This window comes from Wyeomyia smithii, chromosome 3, assembly GCF_029784165.1.
Source record: "Wyeomyia smithii strain HCP4-BCI-WySm-NY-G18 chromosome 3, ASM2978416v1, whole genome shotgun sequence".
Taxonomy (NCBI): Eukaryota; Metazoa; Arthropoda; class Insecta; order Diptera; family Culicidae; genus Wyeomyia; species Wyeomyia smithii.
The window spans coordinates 14,462,035-14,481,570 of record NC_073696.1 but is presented as its reverse complement, the minus strand read 5'-3'; the positions used below and the strand labels follow the sequence as shown (position 1 = coordinate 14,481,570).

The following is a 19,536-nucleotide window of genomic DNA, read 5'->3' as shown; positions in this document are numbered from 1 at the left end:
CAGACCAACTTAAAATAACCCCATTTATCTTGACAACGTGATTATTGTTTGGCTTGAGGAAAGAAGCCCTAGGTTTATGCGGAAAAATTATCATTTGAGTTTTAGAAGCATTGGGAGAGATTTTCCACTTTTGCAAGTAGGAAGAAAAAATATCTAAACTCTTCTGCAATCGACTGCATATGACACTAAGACTTTTTCCTTTCACGGAAATGCTTGTGTCATCGCAGAACAATGACTTTGTGCATCCTGGAGGCAAATCAGGAAGATCTGAAGTGAATATGTTGTACAGGACTGGACCCAAGACTGAACCTTGAGGTACACCTGCTCTGACAGGAAATCTATCAGATTTTGAATTCTGATAGACAACCTGCAGAGTTCGATCAGTAAGATAATTTTTTAAAATTTTGATTAGGAAAATTGGAAAATTAAAAGTTTGCAATTTCGCAATCAAACCTTTATGCCAAACACTGTCGAATGCTTTTTCTATGTCTAAAAGAGCAGCTCCAGTGGAATAACCTTCAGATTTGTTAGCTCGTATCATATTAGTAAATCTGAGCAATTGATGAGTTGTGGAATGCCCATGGCGAAATCCAAACTGTTCATTTGCAAAAATTGAATTTTCGTTGATGTGTGACATCATTCTGTTAAGAATAATTCTCTCAAACAGTTTACTTATTGAAGAAAGCAAACTGATTGGTCGATACCTTGAAACTTCAGCTGGGTTCTTATCCGGTTTTAAAATTGGAGTAATTTTTGCATTTTTCCATAATTTGGGAAAATATGCAATTTTGAAGCAGCAATTGAAAATTTTCACTAAAAATTCCATTGTGCTCTCAGAGAGATGTTTGATTAGTATATTAAAGATTCCATCGTCACCAGGTGCTTTCATATTTTTGAAATTTTTAATAATTGATTTAATCTCATTCAAGTTAGTTTCAATTATTCCTGCAGGTAAAAAATTCTGGGAAGAAATTAAATCAAATTGACGTGTGACTTCATTTTCAATTGGACTCACAAAATTCAAATTTGAGTTATGAACACTCTCAAACTGCTGAGCAAGTCTTTGAGCCTTTTGTTCATTGGATACAAGAAAACGTTCACCATCTTTTAAAACTGGAATAGGCTTTGAAGGTTTCTTAAGAATCTTCGACAGCTTCCAAAATGGTTTTGAATATGGTTTCAATTTTTCAACTTTAGTCTCAAAATTTTGATTTCTCAGAAGAGTAAATCTATGTTTAATCTCTTTCTGTAAATCTTTATAAATAGTTTTAAAAACAGGGTCACGAGAACGTTGATATTGACGTCTGCGGACATTTTTCAAACGAATTAGAAGTTGAAGATTTTCGTCAATTATGGGTGAATCAAATTTCACTTGAGCCTTTGGAACAGAATAATTCCTGGCATCAACAATTGCACATTTTAATGCTTCCAAAGCGGAATCAATATTCACTTCGTTTTGCAAATCAAGCTCATTATTGAAATTTCTCTCAATATGAGTTTTGTATCTTTCCCAATTAGCTTTGTTATAATTAAAAACAGAGCTCATAGGGTTTAAAACTGATTCATGTGATACAGAAAAAGTTATTGGAAGATGGTCAGAATCAAAGTCAGCATGTGTGATCAAATCACTACATACATAACTTTGATCTGTTAGCACCAAATCAATTGTTGATGGGTTTCTTACAGAAGAAAAGCATGTAGGACTATTCGGAGACAAAATAGAATAGTATCCTGAAGAACAATCATTGAATAAAATTTTGCCATTGGAATTACTTCGAGAATTATTCCATGAACGATGTTTAGCGTTAAAATCGCCGATTATGAAAAATTTCGAACGATTTCTGGTGAGTTTTTGTAAATCACCTTTAAAATAATTTTTGAGCTCGCGTGTGCATTGAAATGGTAAATATGCTGCGGCAATAAATAAAATCCCAAGTTCAGTTTGAACTTCAATTCCCAAAGTTTCAATATCTTTCGTCTCAAGATGGGGAAGAGCACGATGTTTGATTCGGCGATGAATAACAATTGCAACTCCACCGCCGGAACCCTGAATCCTATCATATCTATGAACCACGTAATTGGGATCATATTTTAATTTTATGTTAGGTTTCAAAAATGTTTCAGTAATAATTGCAATATGCACATTATTTACTGTTAAAAAATTAAAAAGCTCATTCTCATTGGCCTTCAATGAGCGAGCATTCCAATTTAATATTTTAATTGTTTTATTTAAAATCATTGCTAAATTTTAAATTAGAAACAATTTTAATAGTAAAATTTGTGCCTATTTGAATGGCTTCAAACATTGATTTTGCCTGCAACATGGCGTTCATAAGATCGAACATTGCCTGTTGCAAAAAAGAAAGTTTACCTGCCGTAATAGGCCCCAGGCAGTTGACATTAGAAAAAATATTTTCGGCAGCAATATTAGCTGGAGTAATAGGTGTACAATTATTTTCTAGCGTGTTTTGCTTGCTCATATTAACGGTCATTTTCGAACTACCAGCACTAGGCGGTATAATGTTCGAACTACCTGTAACCTGTGCATAAGTTAAACGGGTATGCAAAGGAGTAGGTAAACTATGCGTCACTGGTACGCTTGGAGAATTTTGTTTTGAAGTTGGTTTTAATTGAGAAATTGAATTTTGTTTACCTTGCCTTGCCTTAACAATTGCTAAACGGACTGGGCATTGATAAAAATTTGACATATGGTTGCCGTTACAATTCGCACAGCGAAAATTTTTACTCTCTTTCACAGGACATGTGTCCTTTTTGTGAGAAGAGTCTCCACAATTAAGACATTTTTGGTCCATGTTACAGAATTTGGAACCATGGCCATAACGTTGGCAAGTACGGCATTGGGTGATATGCTTTTCACCTCCGCCATACTTCCTATTAATTTCCCACTTTACACGCACATTATACAAAGCATGTGCTTTTTCAAAATATTTTAAGTTGTTAACCTCATTGCGGTTAAAATGAATTAAATAATTAACAAGGGAAATTCCAGTTCTCTGACTGTTTTCGCCTCGTGATTTTTGTTTCATTAGAATTACTTGGGTAGGGGCTATGCCAAGTAATTCTGTTAAAGTAAGTTTGATCTCATCAACGGTTTGATCGTTGGTGAGACCTTTCAAGACAACCTTGAACGGCTTGGCGTTCTTGGTGTCATATGTAAAAAGTTTGTACATCTTGTCAGTTAAATACTGAACAAGACGATCACGACCCTTTACCGAGTCGGCTAATAAGCGGCATTCACCTCTACGGCCAATTTGATAGGTAACTTTAACGTCAGAAACAAACGTTGAAAGTTCCTTTTTGAATATATTAAATTCAGAAGAAATAGTTACCACAATAGGTGGAACTTTCTCCTTTTTTAAAGATTTTATATTTTGTATAGTTTCATTATTGGTAACTTCCATTTCACCAGCTTCTTGCTCAGGCAAAATATCAAAAGGATTGTCACTACAGACACTCGAAGTGTCAGAAAGAGATGCCTCTCTTTTCCTCCCCGCAGCGATGCGAGGTTTCTTTTTCCGTCCAGCCATTTCAGGTGATACGAAAAAAGTTAAAACAAATGTTAATTTCAAAAGTAGGTAGTCTTGAGAAAGACTGATGGGAAATAACTTTCAGGTAGTCTTTAAAAGACACACTGACAAAACACAAACTTTGAAGCTATAGGCAGTCAAAGACCAGTCCACAAGCAACCGAAAAAACGTCTGATCTGTAGGACAGTTCAAGACGCACTGATTATGCACAGATTTCGCAGCCAAACGTTAAGTGTAAAGCTTCGATCCTACTGACACTAACAGTCTCTCCCGAGCCGGGACTCGAACATACGACGACTGGCTTGCTAGGCCAGCATCGTACATCGAGACCATCTGGAAGGCTGTCTTGGCTATATCAATGAAAAAACTTATTCACATGGTTGATAACACTTCAATTCATATAAGTACATATCACCTTTTTATAACTTTGAATTAATTTCTTTTGCAGAATTGTTCTACAAAACTACAAAACAGATCACTACTTGTTCCGCCATATTCTTTTTCATTTGCGCCTTATTTTTAGAGTAATTATTCCGACTTACTTAGCATTTACCTATCAAGGAAAAATAATTCTCGGTGTTTTCAGTACTTTGATTGACGATTCTCTGCCTGTCAATACGTAGAAAATGCGTATTTATTTTAAATTATGCAATCTAAACTACGCACTAGTAATCGAAAGCCACAGTGTGATTGCTATGCCACTATTGATCGCGATAGGCGGTGGAGCGAACTACAATAGTGACGCGTAGTGTTGTCATGGTGACCAAACAAAACTGTGTAGTAAAATATCAGCTTCCAAAATTTCACCGTGATGAAATTGATTACCTACCCAGAAATTCGGAACAAAAAGCATTGACCAAAATTACTTATGATGCTGATTTCACATGTACTACATAATGTCTACGTATCTTCAAATACAACTTTTACGAGATTCTTGAACCTATCAGAGTTAATCCCAAGGGTAATTTTACATATTTTCCCAGAATTTCTCTTAGTTCGCCAGAAATCAATTAACTCTAATTAAACAAGATTCAAAATACCGAAAAGTTATTGAATTTATCAAAAGTAAACTTAATTCAGGGTAAATTAGTCAAACTTAGAGAACTGAGTAAAGTTTGATGAAGTACCATACCATCAATGTAATTCTGATGATCCACAAATTGCAAAAAATGGAAAACTGAGGTACCGAATAAAAATCGATCGAAAGAAAATTAAATGAGAGGAAAGTTAGTAAATTTTACATCGTGAGCTACGATGAATAGATTTTTCAGTATCATTCTTTTCGTTTTCGTTTCCAATTGAACGTCCTGATTTATCTCAAAGGATTTCGGGGAATTCTCGGATTTGTTTCGCAAAGTAAACTATAGAAATAAATAGATATGCACATGAGAATTTGAGAAATTTCGAATAGTTTTTAATAAGAATAAAATTTTGGTGATATCGTATGCTTCTGACCGTTTCATCTTCAATTGGTCTTTTTTCCGTCAAACATTTTGCCCAGCTTTTTGAGCTCGAAATGTCCAAAAAAAAAGTTCAAACAACAAAACGCCATTGCAACTCTTAGTAGGAATTTCCCACTATTTGGAAATTCTGTATGAGATAACCCCCAGTCTACTGTCTTCACTGGTATCTCCTTACTCGACATTCAAAATGTTATCAGCTCTAGGCTGTTGAGATTATTTTATTCAAATGTGACAATGCACAAAAATCATTCGACAACATGACGTCAAGACGCGCTCCGTTTATACCAATTCATGTCATCTTAGGCGGATTGGACCGCGTACTGTTATCATTTGCGTTCGAATGCAAGCTAAATTATTTTATTGTAAGATTCCACTAACGATAAAACTTTCGTGCGTTAATCGAAAAGCATAGAAACAAACAAGTTCCGTATACAACTGAAATCGATCAAGCATTCCACGTGTGAATGATTTAAACCTGAAGCACTCTATCAAAATCGTACCATCGGGCACACGCCCACATGCAAATGCCAGCAACTTCTTCAACAAAGTCGATCACTTGTTCTTCTTTTTCTCCCAGAAGCTACCATACAGGCTGAAACCGGCTTCTCCCGTCAAATCGCTCATTTCGATCGCACTTGTTAATCGCTGTTGTACCATTTTATAGAAATAAAAAAAATCAAACCGCAGCCATCAGATATTCATACCTGTATAATAACTAAACATATACGTTTCGAAAAGTGGGTCCCGGCCGAACAGAAGCTAAACCGACTGTCAAACGTCATCTTTGTTACCTCCCTTCTCCACCCCTCGTCATCGTCATCTGACAATCGGTGAATGTCAGTGTATTACCGCTCAACTTGCAGCCCAGCACTCCACGATCGGTCCTCTCTAAGTCCCACTCGATGGAAACTGTAATTTTAGAAATTGATGCATAGATTAGGCTCGTTTCGAGACGAGCCCGTCTCGTACCGCCAGCCCCCGCACAGTGCTTGCAGAGATGCGGCGCCCCAAACACGGTGTGTAACACGGTATGACAAGAAGGAATGTTTTGATTATAAATTTGGACGATTTTATTCGCTTCTTTCTTCGATTCGTGAACGAAATCCGCTTTTATTCGCGCAAAGCGGCAGCAAAATAGTCCCACTTCTGGTTTGCTGGTTTTTGCATTCGGATTACGCTTATCAAAATCTTCCGCTCAGCTCTCGCGCGATTCATCTCGAGCGGTCTTTGTATGGTGGTTCCTTTTTTTTTCTTTCGCAGAAGAGTGAGTGAGCAGAGCGACAGAGGGAAAGTGATCGGTTTTGGCTACTGTTATTCTTTTCCTCATTCCTTTGCGCTAGGCCGCACCGCCATTTAGCCCCCTGATCAACTGCGAGTGAGTTCTTATCGGTGTTAGTAACAATTTTATCAAACTGACAGGATGAAGCGTTCGTTGGAAATCAACTCGGCTGGCACATGACAACACGCAGTTCGGCGGTCTTGGAATGAGTGTATTAAATTCAAGATCTCAAGACTGTCCGGTGTTGGCATGCCGCCCGCTCTGGCGAAAGTTAGCCGGGATTATAATTGTATCGGAATTTTGTGGAAACCTATGTAGTTTGGGATAATTTGGTGTGTTTCAAGCGGGGAGGGGCCTGGATTATTTTGGACTAAGTATACTTTCACCCTGGAATCCACGATTAGTTCGTTATATTGAAATAAATCTGAATTACAGTTGTTGAACTTTGTCTAAAAATCCTTAAATATACTTTCACCCTGGAATCCACGATTAGTTCGGTATATTGAAATAAATCTGAATTACAGTTGTTGAACTTTGTCTAAAAATCCTGAATCCTGATCGTTCAGATATGAAATGTTTTCAAAATGATATGTTCTCAACTCAGTGTCAGTAACAACCTCAGGTACAGTAGTATACGAGATTCAGAGATTTACTTGACGCGATAGTTGTTGGCTACGTACTGGTTAATCACAATATCAAAAAATTGTACATTAACCGAACTCATTTGTTGCGACTGGAACCAAGAAAGACCTACATTGGTCTTTGCGTTATCTTGTAACTGAATCGTGAGCTCGATTGTTAAAATTTCACAACTACAATTTTGTTGTGAAAACTTCAAAACAGTTGCTGTGAAGTCGCAAACAATTCCTTCAAGATTAAGCTAGGTTATGATTTATGTGAATCAGGCATTATACAAAGCAAATATTTATTTAAAAAAACAGTAATATGCGATTGTCCGTGTAACATCGAATCATTTGCTTTATTTGTTAAAAAATATTTGCTATCATTGTTGCAGAGTAAAAAAAGGGCACATATTTGCTCCATTTTTTGCTAATGAGTTCTCTAGTGGTCCAGGAATGCAATCTAACGGAACAAAATAAATAAAACTCCCGATCGTGTTGGTTTTTTGAGGTAGTGTTTTCGGCAATGTTCATGAGAATCATCAAGGAATATTGTTGTATGAAAATATTTGTACTAAACGTGTACTAAACTAGTGATTCTCCATTTTTTTCAATTCAGAAGGATGGTTTCTTTTACAAAGTTGTTTATATTAGCCAATAATATGAAACTCTTCCAAAGTCACAACTATTCAAGAAGCCATAGTGTATAAGATAATAATTTTTTTGGACAAAATGGACAAAAAACTTTTATTTTCATTTTATTTAATTTTTCTTAAGTGTACTAACAAACTTTATGAGTTTCTAATTACACTAAAGTCACTTTTTACGCGGGGGATACGTGTCGCGTAAAAAAAAACCGCGTAAATTCCGGAATCCGCGTAAAAAAAAAACCGCGTAAATTCCGGGATCCGCGTAAAAAAAACGCGTAAATTCAGGAATCCGCGTAAAAAAAACCGCGCAAATTCCGGAATCCGCGTAAAAAAAACCTGCGTTAATTTTGCATTCTGAGTGAAGACAAACCGAAATCCGAGCAAAAAAAATACCGCGTAAATTCCGGAATCCGCGTACAAAAAAAACGCGTAAATTCCGGAATCCGCGTAAAATAAAACCGCGTAAATTCCGGAATCCGCGTAAAAACAAAAACGCGTAAATTCCGGAATCCGCATAAAAAAGCCGCGTAAAAAGAAACCCGCGTAAAAAGCGACCTTAGTGTATAAATCTTTCAAACTTTGAACTTTGCCGCAGAATTAGGATGGCTATGGCATGTACTTTTTGAGATATTTAAAAAAAAGAAAATTTTGATGATTTTTTTTAAATGTCATATCTCCATTAGCGCACAAAAGCGCAACCTGAAACTCTCAGGGCTGAAATAATATTAAACTAGGTGTCTGTAGACGAAATTTAAGCCCTGTACTCCTTGGAGCTTTTACTCTGTGAGTAATTTTGTAGAATTTTTTAATCAAATAGGATACTTTTTAAGATACTAATCAATAACCTAAAGAGATCATTGTTCGATAGTGATTTGTTCCTATTCCTCTTCATTTCTCGATACATTTAAAACAAAATCTTCAAAATACAAGCTTTATTTTCAAACTTAATGTTCCATCCATGATTTTGAGCTCCGCTTGGAAGATCATCAATTAAATGGTCTTTTGTTCTGTGATTCAGAGAAATTATCGGATCATATGTGAGTAAAAGGCATTTGAAACCATCTTCGATGTTCACTAGGCGGTTGAATTTTCTTGAGTAAAATTCTCGGTAATTTTTGACGGATTTATTCCATACCTCTTGAACTTCTTCTGACATCATACCAATAGGCATAATACAATGCCGGATGATAGATGGATCGTACATTAATAGTCTGTGAAGTGTCGATGGAAACTGGTAAAAAGAATACAACACAATTATGCGTTATTGATTAGCATCCTAAAAAATATCCTGTATAAAAAAAGCATTTCATAAGACTTAAATAGTTCATTCTAAATATTGAACTAAATATTTTTAGACCAAAAGAGTTCATATTTAATTCTCCCTCACATCTCCGTGGACATTTGGCACACTATTGGATAAAAAATAGCACGTTTATTCCTAATATTGTAGAATTTTACAAAATTACTCACAGAATAAAAGCTCCAAGGAGTTCTGGGCTGGAACTTTATCTACAGACACCTAGCTTAATATTCTTTTAGCCCTGAAAGTTTCAGGTTGCGCTTTTGTGCGCTAATGGAGATATGACATTTGAAAAAATCATCTAAATTTTCGTTCCTTTTAAATATCTCAAAAACTACAGGCTAGAGCCATCCTAATTCTGCGGCAAATTCAAAGTTTTAAAGATATATAATTAGAAACTCATAGAGTTTGTTAGTACATTTAAAAAAAAATAAAAAAATTAAGGTTTTTCGCCCCTTTTGTCCAAAAAATCTATATCTCATACACTATGGCTTCTTGAATGGTTGTGACTTTGGGAGAGTTTCATATTATTGGCTAATAAATAACTTTGTAAAAGAAACCATCCTTCTAAATAAAAAAAATTAAGAAAAAAAAAATTAGTACCAGTTTAGTACACGTTGCGTACAAATATTTTCATACGAAAATATTCCTTGGTGATTCTTATGAACATTGCCGAAAACACTATCTCAAAAAACCAACACGATCGGGAGTTATTAATTTTGTTCCGCTAGATTGCATTCCTGGACCACTGTGCATTGGGTTTATATCAGATTTACACAGCGATAAAATATTTTTAACATAAACAACATAATTTTTAAAGGAATCGAAAATTCCATCAATACAAAACCTGTTTCTAGACTCCGCAGAAAATAGTAGATTGTATGTATAATATATACGTTAACTGAGTACGTTAACTGGCCTACTTACTGGGCACTGTCCGAGTAAGTATCACCTTAAAAAAATAGGTAAACTGACAGATGACTTATGTCGTTTCGGTAATTCTGAAGTAGAAACCTCGGAACACTTACTGTGCCAATGCAGCGCATTAATTCAGCAAAGACTGCGTATTCTTGGAAAAGGTATCCTCACGCCTAACGAGATATGGTCTGCTGAAGAAATGAAGGTAAGGAACTTCATCAAAGAAGTCATACCTTCTTGGGGTGAAATGCAAAGTCTGGGTGCGACTATCACTGATACCCATAGTGATGGAACGAACTGACAGTGCATAAAAATTAACGCGGAGTATACCACAATATATCTAACTAATGGTAGCAGTGGTCATAGGCTCCTACAGGAAAAAAAAATGTATAATATATTATCATATCAAACAGCATTATATGGATAAAGAATAAGGTCACACTCTGTCAATATTAATAAAGCAGAGGTTGGGCAGATACCTACCGCCGTATTGGTGAAAATGTTGCATGCTTCCTATATGTACACGCCCGACATAAAATCCGATCAAAGCGCTCGGGGATATTACGTCACAAAGTTTGTTTTGAAAATTAAAGTGCATTTATTTCTTCTAAGTTGACGGAGTGTTGTAAAGTTTTACTCAGTAAAATTATGTGAAGTTCTATCATGAAACATACGGAAAGACAAACTAACAGTTAGCATGCATAGTTTTCCGCGGCCCAAAAAAGTTGGCTCAATTTTGTGTCCGTTGTCGGTTGATGCCAAGTTTGTGCGATTCCAGCACTTTAAACCAGAGGACTTCTAAGGCCAGTTTCTTGTTGGTCATCGACCGTATCTCGTTAATTATGGTAAGACAATAATCATTTTAAATACTTTACAAATTCTTCTACCGTAAAAAAAAGTTTCAGCCGTTCCAACTATTCGTACGATACCTGCAAAAGATAGAAGTTAACCAAAACACGCGTAGATTAGACACCTTCCATTCGATTTCTGAGACTTTTTTACTCAAAATAAGGTATAATTTGGCTACCACTTTAAGATATTAGCGCATTATCATTGATGCCCAAAAATAATCGATATTATTTTGCTTTGTGAAATATACTAAAACTATGCCAAAACCGGTTTCTTAGAATCACCGTTTTGAGCTCAGTTTTTGTCCGATTTAAGATCTGTTTTTTTTTTTTTTCAAAAAATAGGGTAAAAAACTCCGAGAAAGTTATTTTCACATCAAACTTCATAAAAAAATCATACATAGGATCCAAGGCAAAAAAATTGTTGCACTGTGTAATGATATCAGAGTAAAACCAGTAAAAGGAATATTCTAGAGGGAAAGATTCATCAGTATAATATTGAGATGAAACAACATAATAATTTTAGAAATCGTTGTACTATAACAGGTAAAAATAACAAGAAAACTAGGCACTTTTGTAGCAATAAAATGGATTTTGATTCTTGCTGTATTTGATTTATTTTCATGATGAATTTTTAAGAAGCCAATTTCGAAAGGAAATTCAAAATTAAATGTCTCGATGTTGTAAATTACTCGGGTTTTACATGAACTATTTTAGCTTATAACAGTTTCACTTCGCCTAATGTTTATAAATTGATTTTTAGAATAATGAGAAGACAATCATTTCTCAAAAGTTGAATTTATTGCTTGAAATTCTATTTTATCAATATCTACCAGTGTGTTGTGATGAAACCTTCGACGTTGTGACGTAGAAGCTATTAGCATCAGGTTTGTTTACTATGTTTTCGTTACCAAGACAATCAAACTGCTTCTTTCTCCTAACCTGTCAATTTATTATCGTTGACACTCTGTGTCATAAGGTTGCTAAAAATCGACATTTCGAAACATAGCCTCAATATTCGACTTTTTAATAAATTTTAAATTAACCAATTATGAATCTTTTGGCATTAAATCAAGGGTAATTAATTGTACTTTGAATAACGTTGAATAACAAAAAATATGCCAAAACTTTGATACAGTTTTCAGCCGTTTTTGAAGGTCTAAAATCTGAATTCCTCATATAATAACAATTTTTCACGGTGTCGTATTTTTTTACTTTGGAGAGATTTTTTTTTTTCAATCTTTAACATCCATCATAACCACCATGCGCCTCCAATTAAGGAAACCAACTAAAATGCAGTATCATCATACAAATTGCGTTTTACCGTTTTGACGGTTTAAGACCCAGGAGATCCTATCGTTTGAATTTTTTACTTTTTTCAATGGAGACGCATGGTGGTTATGGTGGCAATTAAAGAAAGAAAAATTGTATCGTCAAAATAATAGATAACTGCGTGAAAAATTGACATTTTATGTAAAATTCTCTAATAAATCCGAAAAAAACTATCGAACGACCTTAGTTTGGGTCTTGGGCCCTCCAAAGCGGCGAAACAGTTTGTATCATAATTCTCGTATGGTTTTTGTTATTTGAAATGCAGTTCGATATGTTTCTTGAACGGTCCATAAATTAACTCCACTTTCACAACAAAAGATTCAAAGTCGGTTAAACGACTCAAAAGTTACAGTTGTTCGAAAACTTAAAAAAATTAGAAAGTCTATTTTTTGGACAACCCCATGAAAGAGAGAGTCACCCCGGGGCACACTGTTTCCAAAGCTGCAAAAACGTGATCGATATTATTTTGACCCAAAAAAATAGATTTTAGAGCCATAGTGATTTCAGGACAGTTGATCCATAAATTATTCTCTATTATATAGAAGTTGCAATTTTGTGATTAATCCACTTAACAGTGAGAAGCGAATTTTAATATTTTCATTTTCTCATATAAAAATTCACTCTGTTCGGCAAAGTTGTTGTACATTTCATTAGAAACAACTTTGTCAAAGGCACCATACTTCTATCTGCTTGTTTAAATGGACTTTTGTTAAGTTTTCTACAGATTGCCACTAAAAATCAATTTTTTCAATGTAACATTCAGTAGTAATTCTCTACAATTTTTCAATGTTCTATATTGTTGTTTGCTATCACAAACCAAACAACTTCATCGAAGAAAGTTTATTTCTATCTCTCATATTTCTTTGGTTATTGACGATTTTTATTGAAATAATGCACTAATTTACTTACAGATATCTTTAAAATCTGAAAATATCTGCAAACTAAACCATTTCTATATTTAAGTATAAGTAGAACATCATTTAATCCAGATATAGGCATTTGTCTTTCGCTGTCTCCTGTCTAGATATTTGTAAATAAATAAAGGCATTAATTTAATAAAATTCCTTAATAACTAAATAAACTTAACTGATAAAAATAAACTTCCTTCGGTGAATTTGTGTGTTTTATTATAGTTAACAACATTGTAGAAATGTGAAAAATTTTAGAAAAGCACTATGAAGAGTTATATTAAAAAAATGATTTTAAGGAACATTCTAGAGAAAACATCACAACGGTTCATTTAAATTAGCAGATACAAGAATAGTGTCTTCGTCAAAGTTGTTTCTTATAAAATGTGCTAAAACTTTACTCAGCAAAGTGGATTTTTATATGCAAAACTGAGAAAAATAAAACTCATTTCTCACTTTTAGGTAGATAAATCACAAAATCCTAACTTTCTCAAAATGGAGAATAATTATTAAAACAACTTTACTGAAGACACTACGACTTCGATATCATAATTTTTTTGACTTAAGAGTAATTAGTGTAAATTAGTGCACTACTCAAGTAAAAATCGTCAATAACCGAAGAAATATGTGAGATAAAAATAAACTTTCTTCAAAGACATTGTTTATTTTGTTGTAGCAAACAATTTTGTAGAACACACAAAAATTGTAGAAAATCACAATAAAGCATCATATATAAAAAAAAGACTTCTAGTAGTAATCTATGGCAAACTCCACAAAAGTCCATTTAAATAGATAGATAGAAGTACGCTGTCTTCAACAAAGTTGTTTCTTTTAAAATCTGCTACAACTTTGCTGAAAAAAGTGAGAAAATTGTAATTCGTTTCTCACTGTTGAGTGGATTAATCATGAAATCGCAACTTCTATAACATGGAGAATAATTAATGGAACAACTTTACTGAAGACGTTACAGCTCTAAAATCCATGTTTTCGGGTCAAAATAATTTCGATCACGTTTCTGCAGCTTTGGAAACAGTGTGCGGGGCCAAACAAAAAAATATGGGTATAAAATTTCTCGATAAGCGATAAGCAAAATTGAATCGAAAATCTATAACAATTTAGGTAGTTAAATAAAAACGAAAACATACAAAAAGTGAGGATGATAGAAAAAAGAGACGAACACAAAAATTTTATTTTATTTAAATTTTATGCCATAGTTGCCTAAAAAATCAACTTTTTCCTAATTTTATATTTTCAAAAATCTATAACTTTTGATTCGTTCAACCGATTTTGAATCTTTTGGCATTAAATTGAAGGTAATTGTTGGATTTTACATAAATAAATATCAAACAGTATTTGAATAACAATAACCATGCGAAAATTATGCTCTCAAAAGTTCTTATTTGCCATGGAGACCCTATCGCTTTTTTTGCATTTCACAGGAAATGTTACATTTTAGTATGGAGATGGTTTTTTCTAATCTTTTTTGACCACCAAAACCACGATGCGTCCCCATTGAGCTATCACAATGCGGTATCATGACACAAACTGTGTTTTTCCGTTTAAAAGGGGTCAAGACCCAGGAGAGATCGTTTGAAATTAAAAAAAAATTAAAAATTAACAAAATATGTAAAATTTCATGAAAAACCCGAAAAAAATATTGAATTATCCTGGATCTTGAGCCATCCAAAACGGCAAAAACGGTTTTTATTATACATAATGTATAATAATTTTCGTATGATTATTGTTATTTTAATTACAATTAGATATTTTTTCATTAGAGGCCCTAATTCCCTTCAAATTGATGCTAAAAGACAAATACAAATTTTTGAAAACTGAAAATTTTAAAAGAAGTTGATTTTTTGGGAAAAATTGCGCGAAATGACCTATGGTCGAATATTGATCATTTTTTATTGGAATGAAACTTCGCACACGTATTTTGTTCAGCAAACTGATTTTTTCACAGTTGGAGAGACTTTTAATTCAAAGCATTGTAGCTCAGAAACCGTTAGTTGTACAGAAAAACTGTCTTAAAATGAGTTGTAGAGAATGCATAATGTCTCATAAAAAATATATAACGTAAGAAAAAAAATTTTTCGGCTAAAAAAATTGAAAATAAACCCTAAACTTCAATAAAAAGAAGAGTTGAGTTTTATTTTTATTTTATTTCTTGAAAAAACTTGAAATTATAACGTAACTCAAAAAAAAGTCCGGAATGGAGAAATAAAAATCAAATTTTCTATGGAAAATTCAATTTTTTTTTTAATTCTGATTTCAACATTTTCCATTTTTTTGTATTCTAATGATCTTAAAAGATTCAGACAGTCATTCAAATAAAAAAAGGTCTTGGCAGTTAATATTCTAAATTCATCGGTTTTCGAGTTATTTTGAATATGAGTTCGTATTTAGGATTTTTCTTAATTTGTCCGTAGTTCTTCAGAAAAAATCATAAGTTCATTGAAATGTATAATCACGATTGGGCGAATAGTTCTCAAGAAAATAGTTAAAATGTTTCAAATGATATATTCATATAAAGATTAAATAATCATTTTTGATCATCTTAAGAACCCTGAATTAATGACGCAACACAGTCTTGATAATTATTCTTCCCAAAATGATTCTAAATTTTACTTTGAACAACTACACGATCCAACTTTTGTTATCACCGCAAATGTGAATATTGCCCAAGCCGTTTAGATTTTGAAGACAGTTTTACCTTCATTATACTAAACAAAGGTCGAAAAGTGTAAAATATGTACAAAATACGGCCAGGAATCGTATTTCCAAAAATTTTATGTTGAAAAATAATATACACATAATAATAACTTGTGAAATTTACATGGGCTTACACAATGGACAGAAATTGGAACTAACACTGCTTATGCGTAAAACCACTTCACATGAAAGACTACAAATTTAGAATAAATAACATAAAATACGGAGAAAAAATCAACAGAAAAATTTAAGAACCAAAAAACGAAAAATCGACAACAATCGATGTAGAATGAACAGAGTGTGTCGTACAAAACAGAAAATAACTTTAGGATTTGTCAATTGATTAACTTGGGTAGATTTGTTTTTTAAACGACAATGAATCGCTACACAGTAGAAAGAAAACACGTCGAAATAGTGATGCTGAAAAGAATCATGATTTTTGAAAGTGAATTTTGATGACCAATGTTACACCTAATGATACTGTAGCCGAGAAAAACTATCGAATGTGGGAAACGCAGAATCCACAAGAAATAAATTAACATGAAAAAAATTGAAACAAGTACAATTTGTATAACGAAATTAGAAAAAAAAAAACAATTTGAATGTAAAAAATAAATTTAAAAAAAAAACGAAATGTTTAAAAGGGGTTGAACATGAGTAAAAGCAACTGTTCTATGAACTGGTTGACCATGTCGAAGAGTCGCCGCTTATCTTAAATAAAGGTGATTCATCTTATCAAATTTTATGATTTTTTAGAATGATGTAATCTAATTTTTACTACCGCGTTTATTAGGTATCACACTCCTCCATTGAACTGTGCATGATGCACATAAAATCACATCATCAAATCATGAAAGCACATAGTTGTTCACCATATTTTTAAAACCGTTAGGACTTAATGAAGCCATTTATGTGCATTAATAAGAGAGCTTGGAAAGCCTTTTTTTAATTATATAAATCATTTGTAGAGAGAAATTCGAAAATTTAATTTTTCCAAAATTAAATTAGCAATTAACAATTGATGTAAAATAGCTCGAAACGGTTGCGCGAAAACACAGCTTGAATAAACAACAATCACCGCCGGCTTTAATAAGCTGTCGTACATGCCTATTTTACTAAACCCGCACGATTTAATACAGTTGTTTTTTAAATATATTAATATGCGCCAGTACGGTAGAGATGTGATTTCACAGCGTTTAAAGCTGCAGGTTGGGGCAAATTAAGTGAAACTAGCCAGCTAAAGGTAGATACTCTCACTTGAAGCAAGAACAAACGTTCGAGCGATGTTATGATATGTGATGTTGTGACTCACACCGACGACTGACTACAAGTGGAGGTCATTCGTGCACCTTCACCACCATGTACACTGTAGTTGGCTGCCGACCCGCAACTATTTTGGAAAATCCGCACGTTCTGCCGAAACACGTTTCTATTCGCTACCTCCTATGTGGTCACTTCTGGTCGTACCTACGTATTTTGGAGGACAACTCGCGCCAGTTAAAGCTTACAACTAGCAACTGCGAAGGTGCAATGTTGATAACTACTGGGTACTCACTTTTTTGAAGAAGAGGCTTTGGGTTGGACTGCTTTCTACGTGACATTATCATTCAGCGCCGCTTGCTCATGTAATCACACATCGGAACGGGAAAACAACCTACGGCAATGACACGGCGTACACAAACATACCAGGAACTGCAATCTAACTGTGATATCTAGTTGATTCGGTTTGGGTTCAGCAGTTTTCACTATCACTTCGCAAGCTTCTTTTTTATGTTTTCTTCAATTTTCAACTACCAAATATTACAATTCACCAATTCATCCAATCAGCCAACTTATATCTATCAATTTTTTGACGTTCACTACAATCGAACAACTTATCACCATTTAGGAAAAATCACAAGTTAAAAGCAATAAATCACCTTCACTGAACACTCTCTCGCGATGGCACCATAATTAAAACCACACCGCAAATTGTCACTTCAGTATGATCACTTGTGGAACAAGATTTGGCGAACGCCGAAACACCGACGAGCCTTCGGTAAGCCTCACAAATTTGGCACACGAACACTTGCAACCATCGAGTCGTCGAGCACAAAATGCCACAAGAAAGAAGCGATCGCCGCGGCACGTTCAACCTGACCCAACGTAACCAAACAACTGATGACGGAGTCCGGCGAAAGCCCGCAGAAACACACGCCGAACCGCGCGTCGTTGTCGTCGTCGTCGCTGTCGTTGTAATCGTCGTCGTAACCGTCGTCGTTAATGTAGCTGCATGCACACAACATACCAGAAGGCAGCAGGTACCAGCAACAAATGTCTGTCTGCTTTCGAGAGACGAACGAATCGATGATGATAATGATGGGGAACAACAGAACTGGCAAAACGTTTCGGAAACGAGCGCGCTGCTCCACACACGGGGCAGAAGTGTGCGCCCGTTGATAACCATTCACTGGACGGACCTCTCGGGAAAATCAGCAAATCCCCGTTCGCTACATCAACACTGCACGCGACAATACACGAAGGATGTTGCGTCTCCTTAGCCGCCCACAGGCTGCGCGGGGTAGTGACTGTGGGGAGATCCGGTCTTTCGTCGGGAAAAGCGTATCAAAACAACCGAACTAACCGTAGCATCGGAATGCAACGAAGTAATACCACTACACCCATGGATCAGCACCCGAACGCGAGCACGCTGTAAATCATCGGCCCTGTTGACTGGTGGAAGCAGGACAACCCCATGCTTGGTGAGTTTGAAAACAAACGCAGGAGCAAACGGCACCACTATAGATCTTTAACGCTTCCACTGTAACGGTATCGTGGAGGTGTGAAAGAGATCACAGCGTACTGCACGACAAGCAAGCGAAGCTTGTGAATCAACAGTCAGTTTTGTTGAGCCGAGCAAACACGTGGTTTATTGGTTGCGATCGCCGCAAGTGTATATGTGTGGGAACTTTCCGCAACAAACCGATATGAGCAACAGGCAGCATCAGTGAGGTGTATGTAAATGGAAAGTAGGACCAACCACCACGTGCTCGCCTGCTTTGTTCTTATGTACTTTGGTTTGAGATTGACAGCAGCCATTGCTGCTACAGCGCGAAAAGGTAGGTATATGGAAAGCAGCTCTCTTTGCCGGGCATTGTCATTATAGACTATAACTGATTGAATTTACTTACAGTCTACTCACTGATATAGTAAAATTCATGACAATTTGCATCGTTTTGTAATAACAAATTGAGAAATTTTCCAACGATTAGCACACATTATAAATGATTTTTTATTCAAAATATTTCACAACATTTGCCTAGAAAATATAATGCAAAGACATACTTCATCAATATTGAAACAGATATTTTAAAAAACATATCCAAGACATACATCAAGTACCTATTCGACAAAACTAAGACAAGAAATTAAAACATGAAAAACACCTGACAAAAAAATGGCAAACATAACAAATAAAACCAGTTAAAATGGAAATGAAGCATTGATAAAATTAATAGGAAGAATAATTGTTAAAAAGTGCCAAAATTGTAAAAGAGGGAAATTAAATAATACGATACCATCAATATGCTATACCGAAAAAAAACCCAAATTTTTCTGGAGATAAATTTTTTACTGCTTTTTATCCTGTGCTTCTCATTTATCGTAAGTGTTTAAAGTGCATCGTACACAAATTAAGTAACGACGCGTTATTTGCTACCTTTGGCCAGTCCGTTCAAAAATCAATAAACGTGAGTTCCTAAGTGAAGCAAATGAATAAAACTAGGCAAACTGAACCTGGACGATGATACATGCGACTTGACGAAGCCGTCAGTAAAAAAAATCAAAACAAATTATAAAAAACATAAACAGTTTTCCTCTCTAGTATAAGGGGAGTTTTCAATTATTTATTTTAGAATTGTTAGCTTCGTCTTACTGTACTAGTATATCATATTTATTATAGATATCAATAAATAATTGC

The 19,536-nt window shown here is 34.7% G+C and overlaps 1 protein-coding gene across 1 annotated transcript in view; it reads right to left on the bottom strand.

Moving 5' to 3' along the window:
• The window catches only part of LOC129733335 (zinc finger protein ush), a 413,663-nt gene extending 395,750 nt beyond the window's left edge, over positions 1-17,913 (bottom strand). Inside the window, exon 1 of the mRNA XM_055695137.1 lies at positions 17,134-17,913. Coding sequence (XP_055551112.1) covers positions 17,134-17,185 — 52 coding nt within the window. The 5' untranslated portion in view covers positions 17,186-17,913. The remainder of the gene's footprint in view (positions 1-17,133) is intronic.
• Between the last annotated feature and the right edge of the window lie 1,623 nt (positions 17,914-19,536).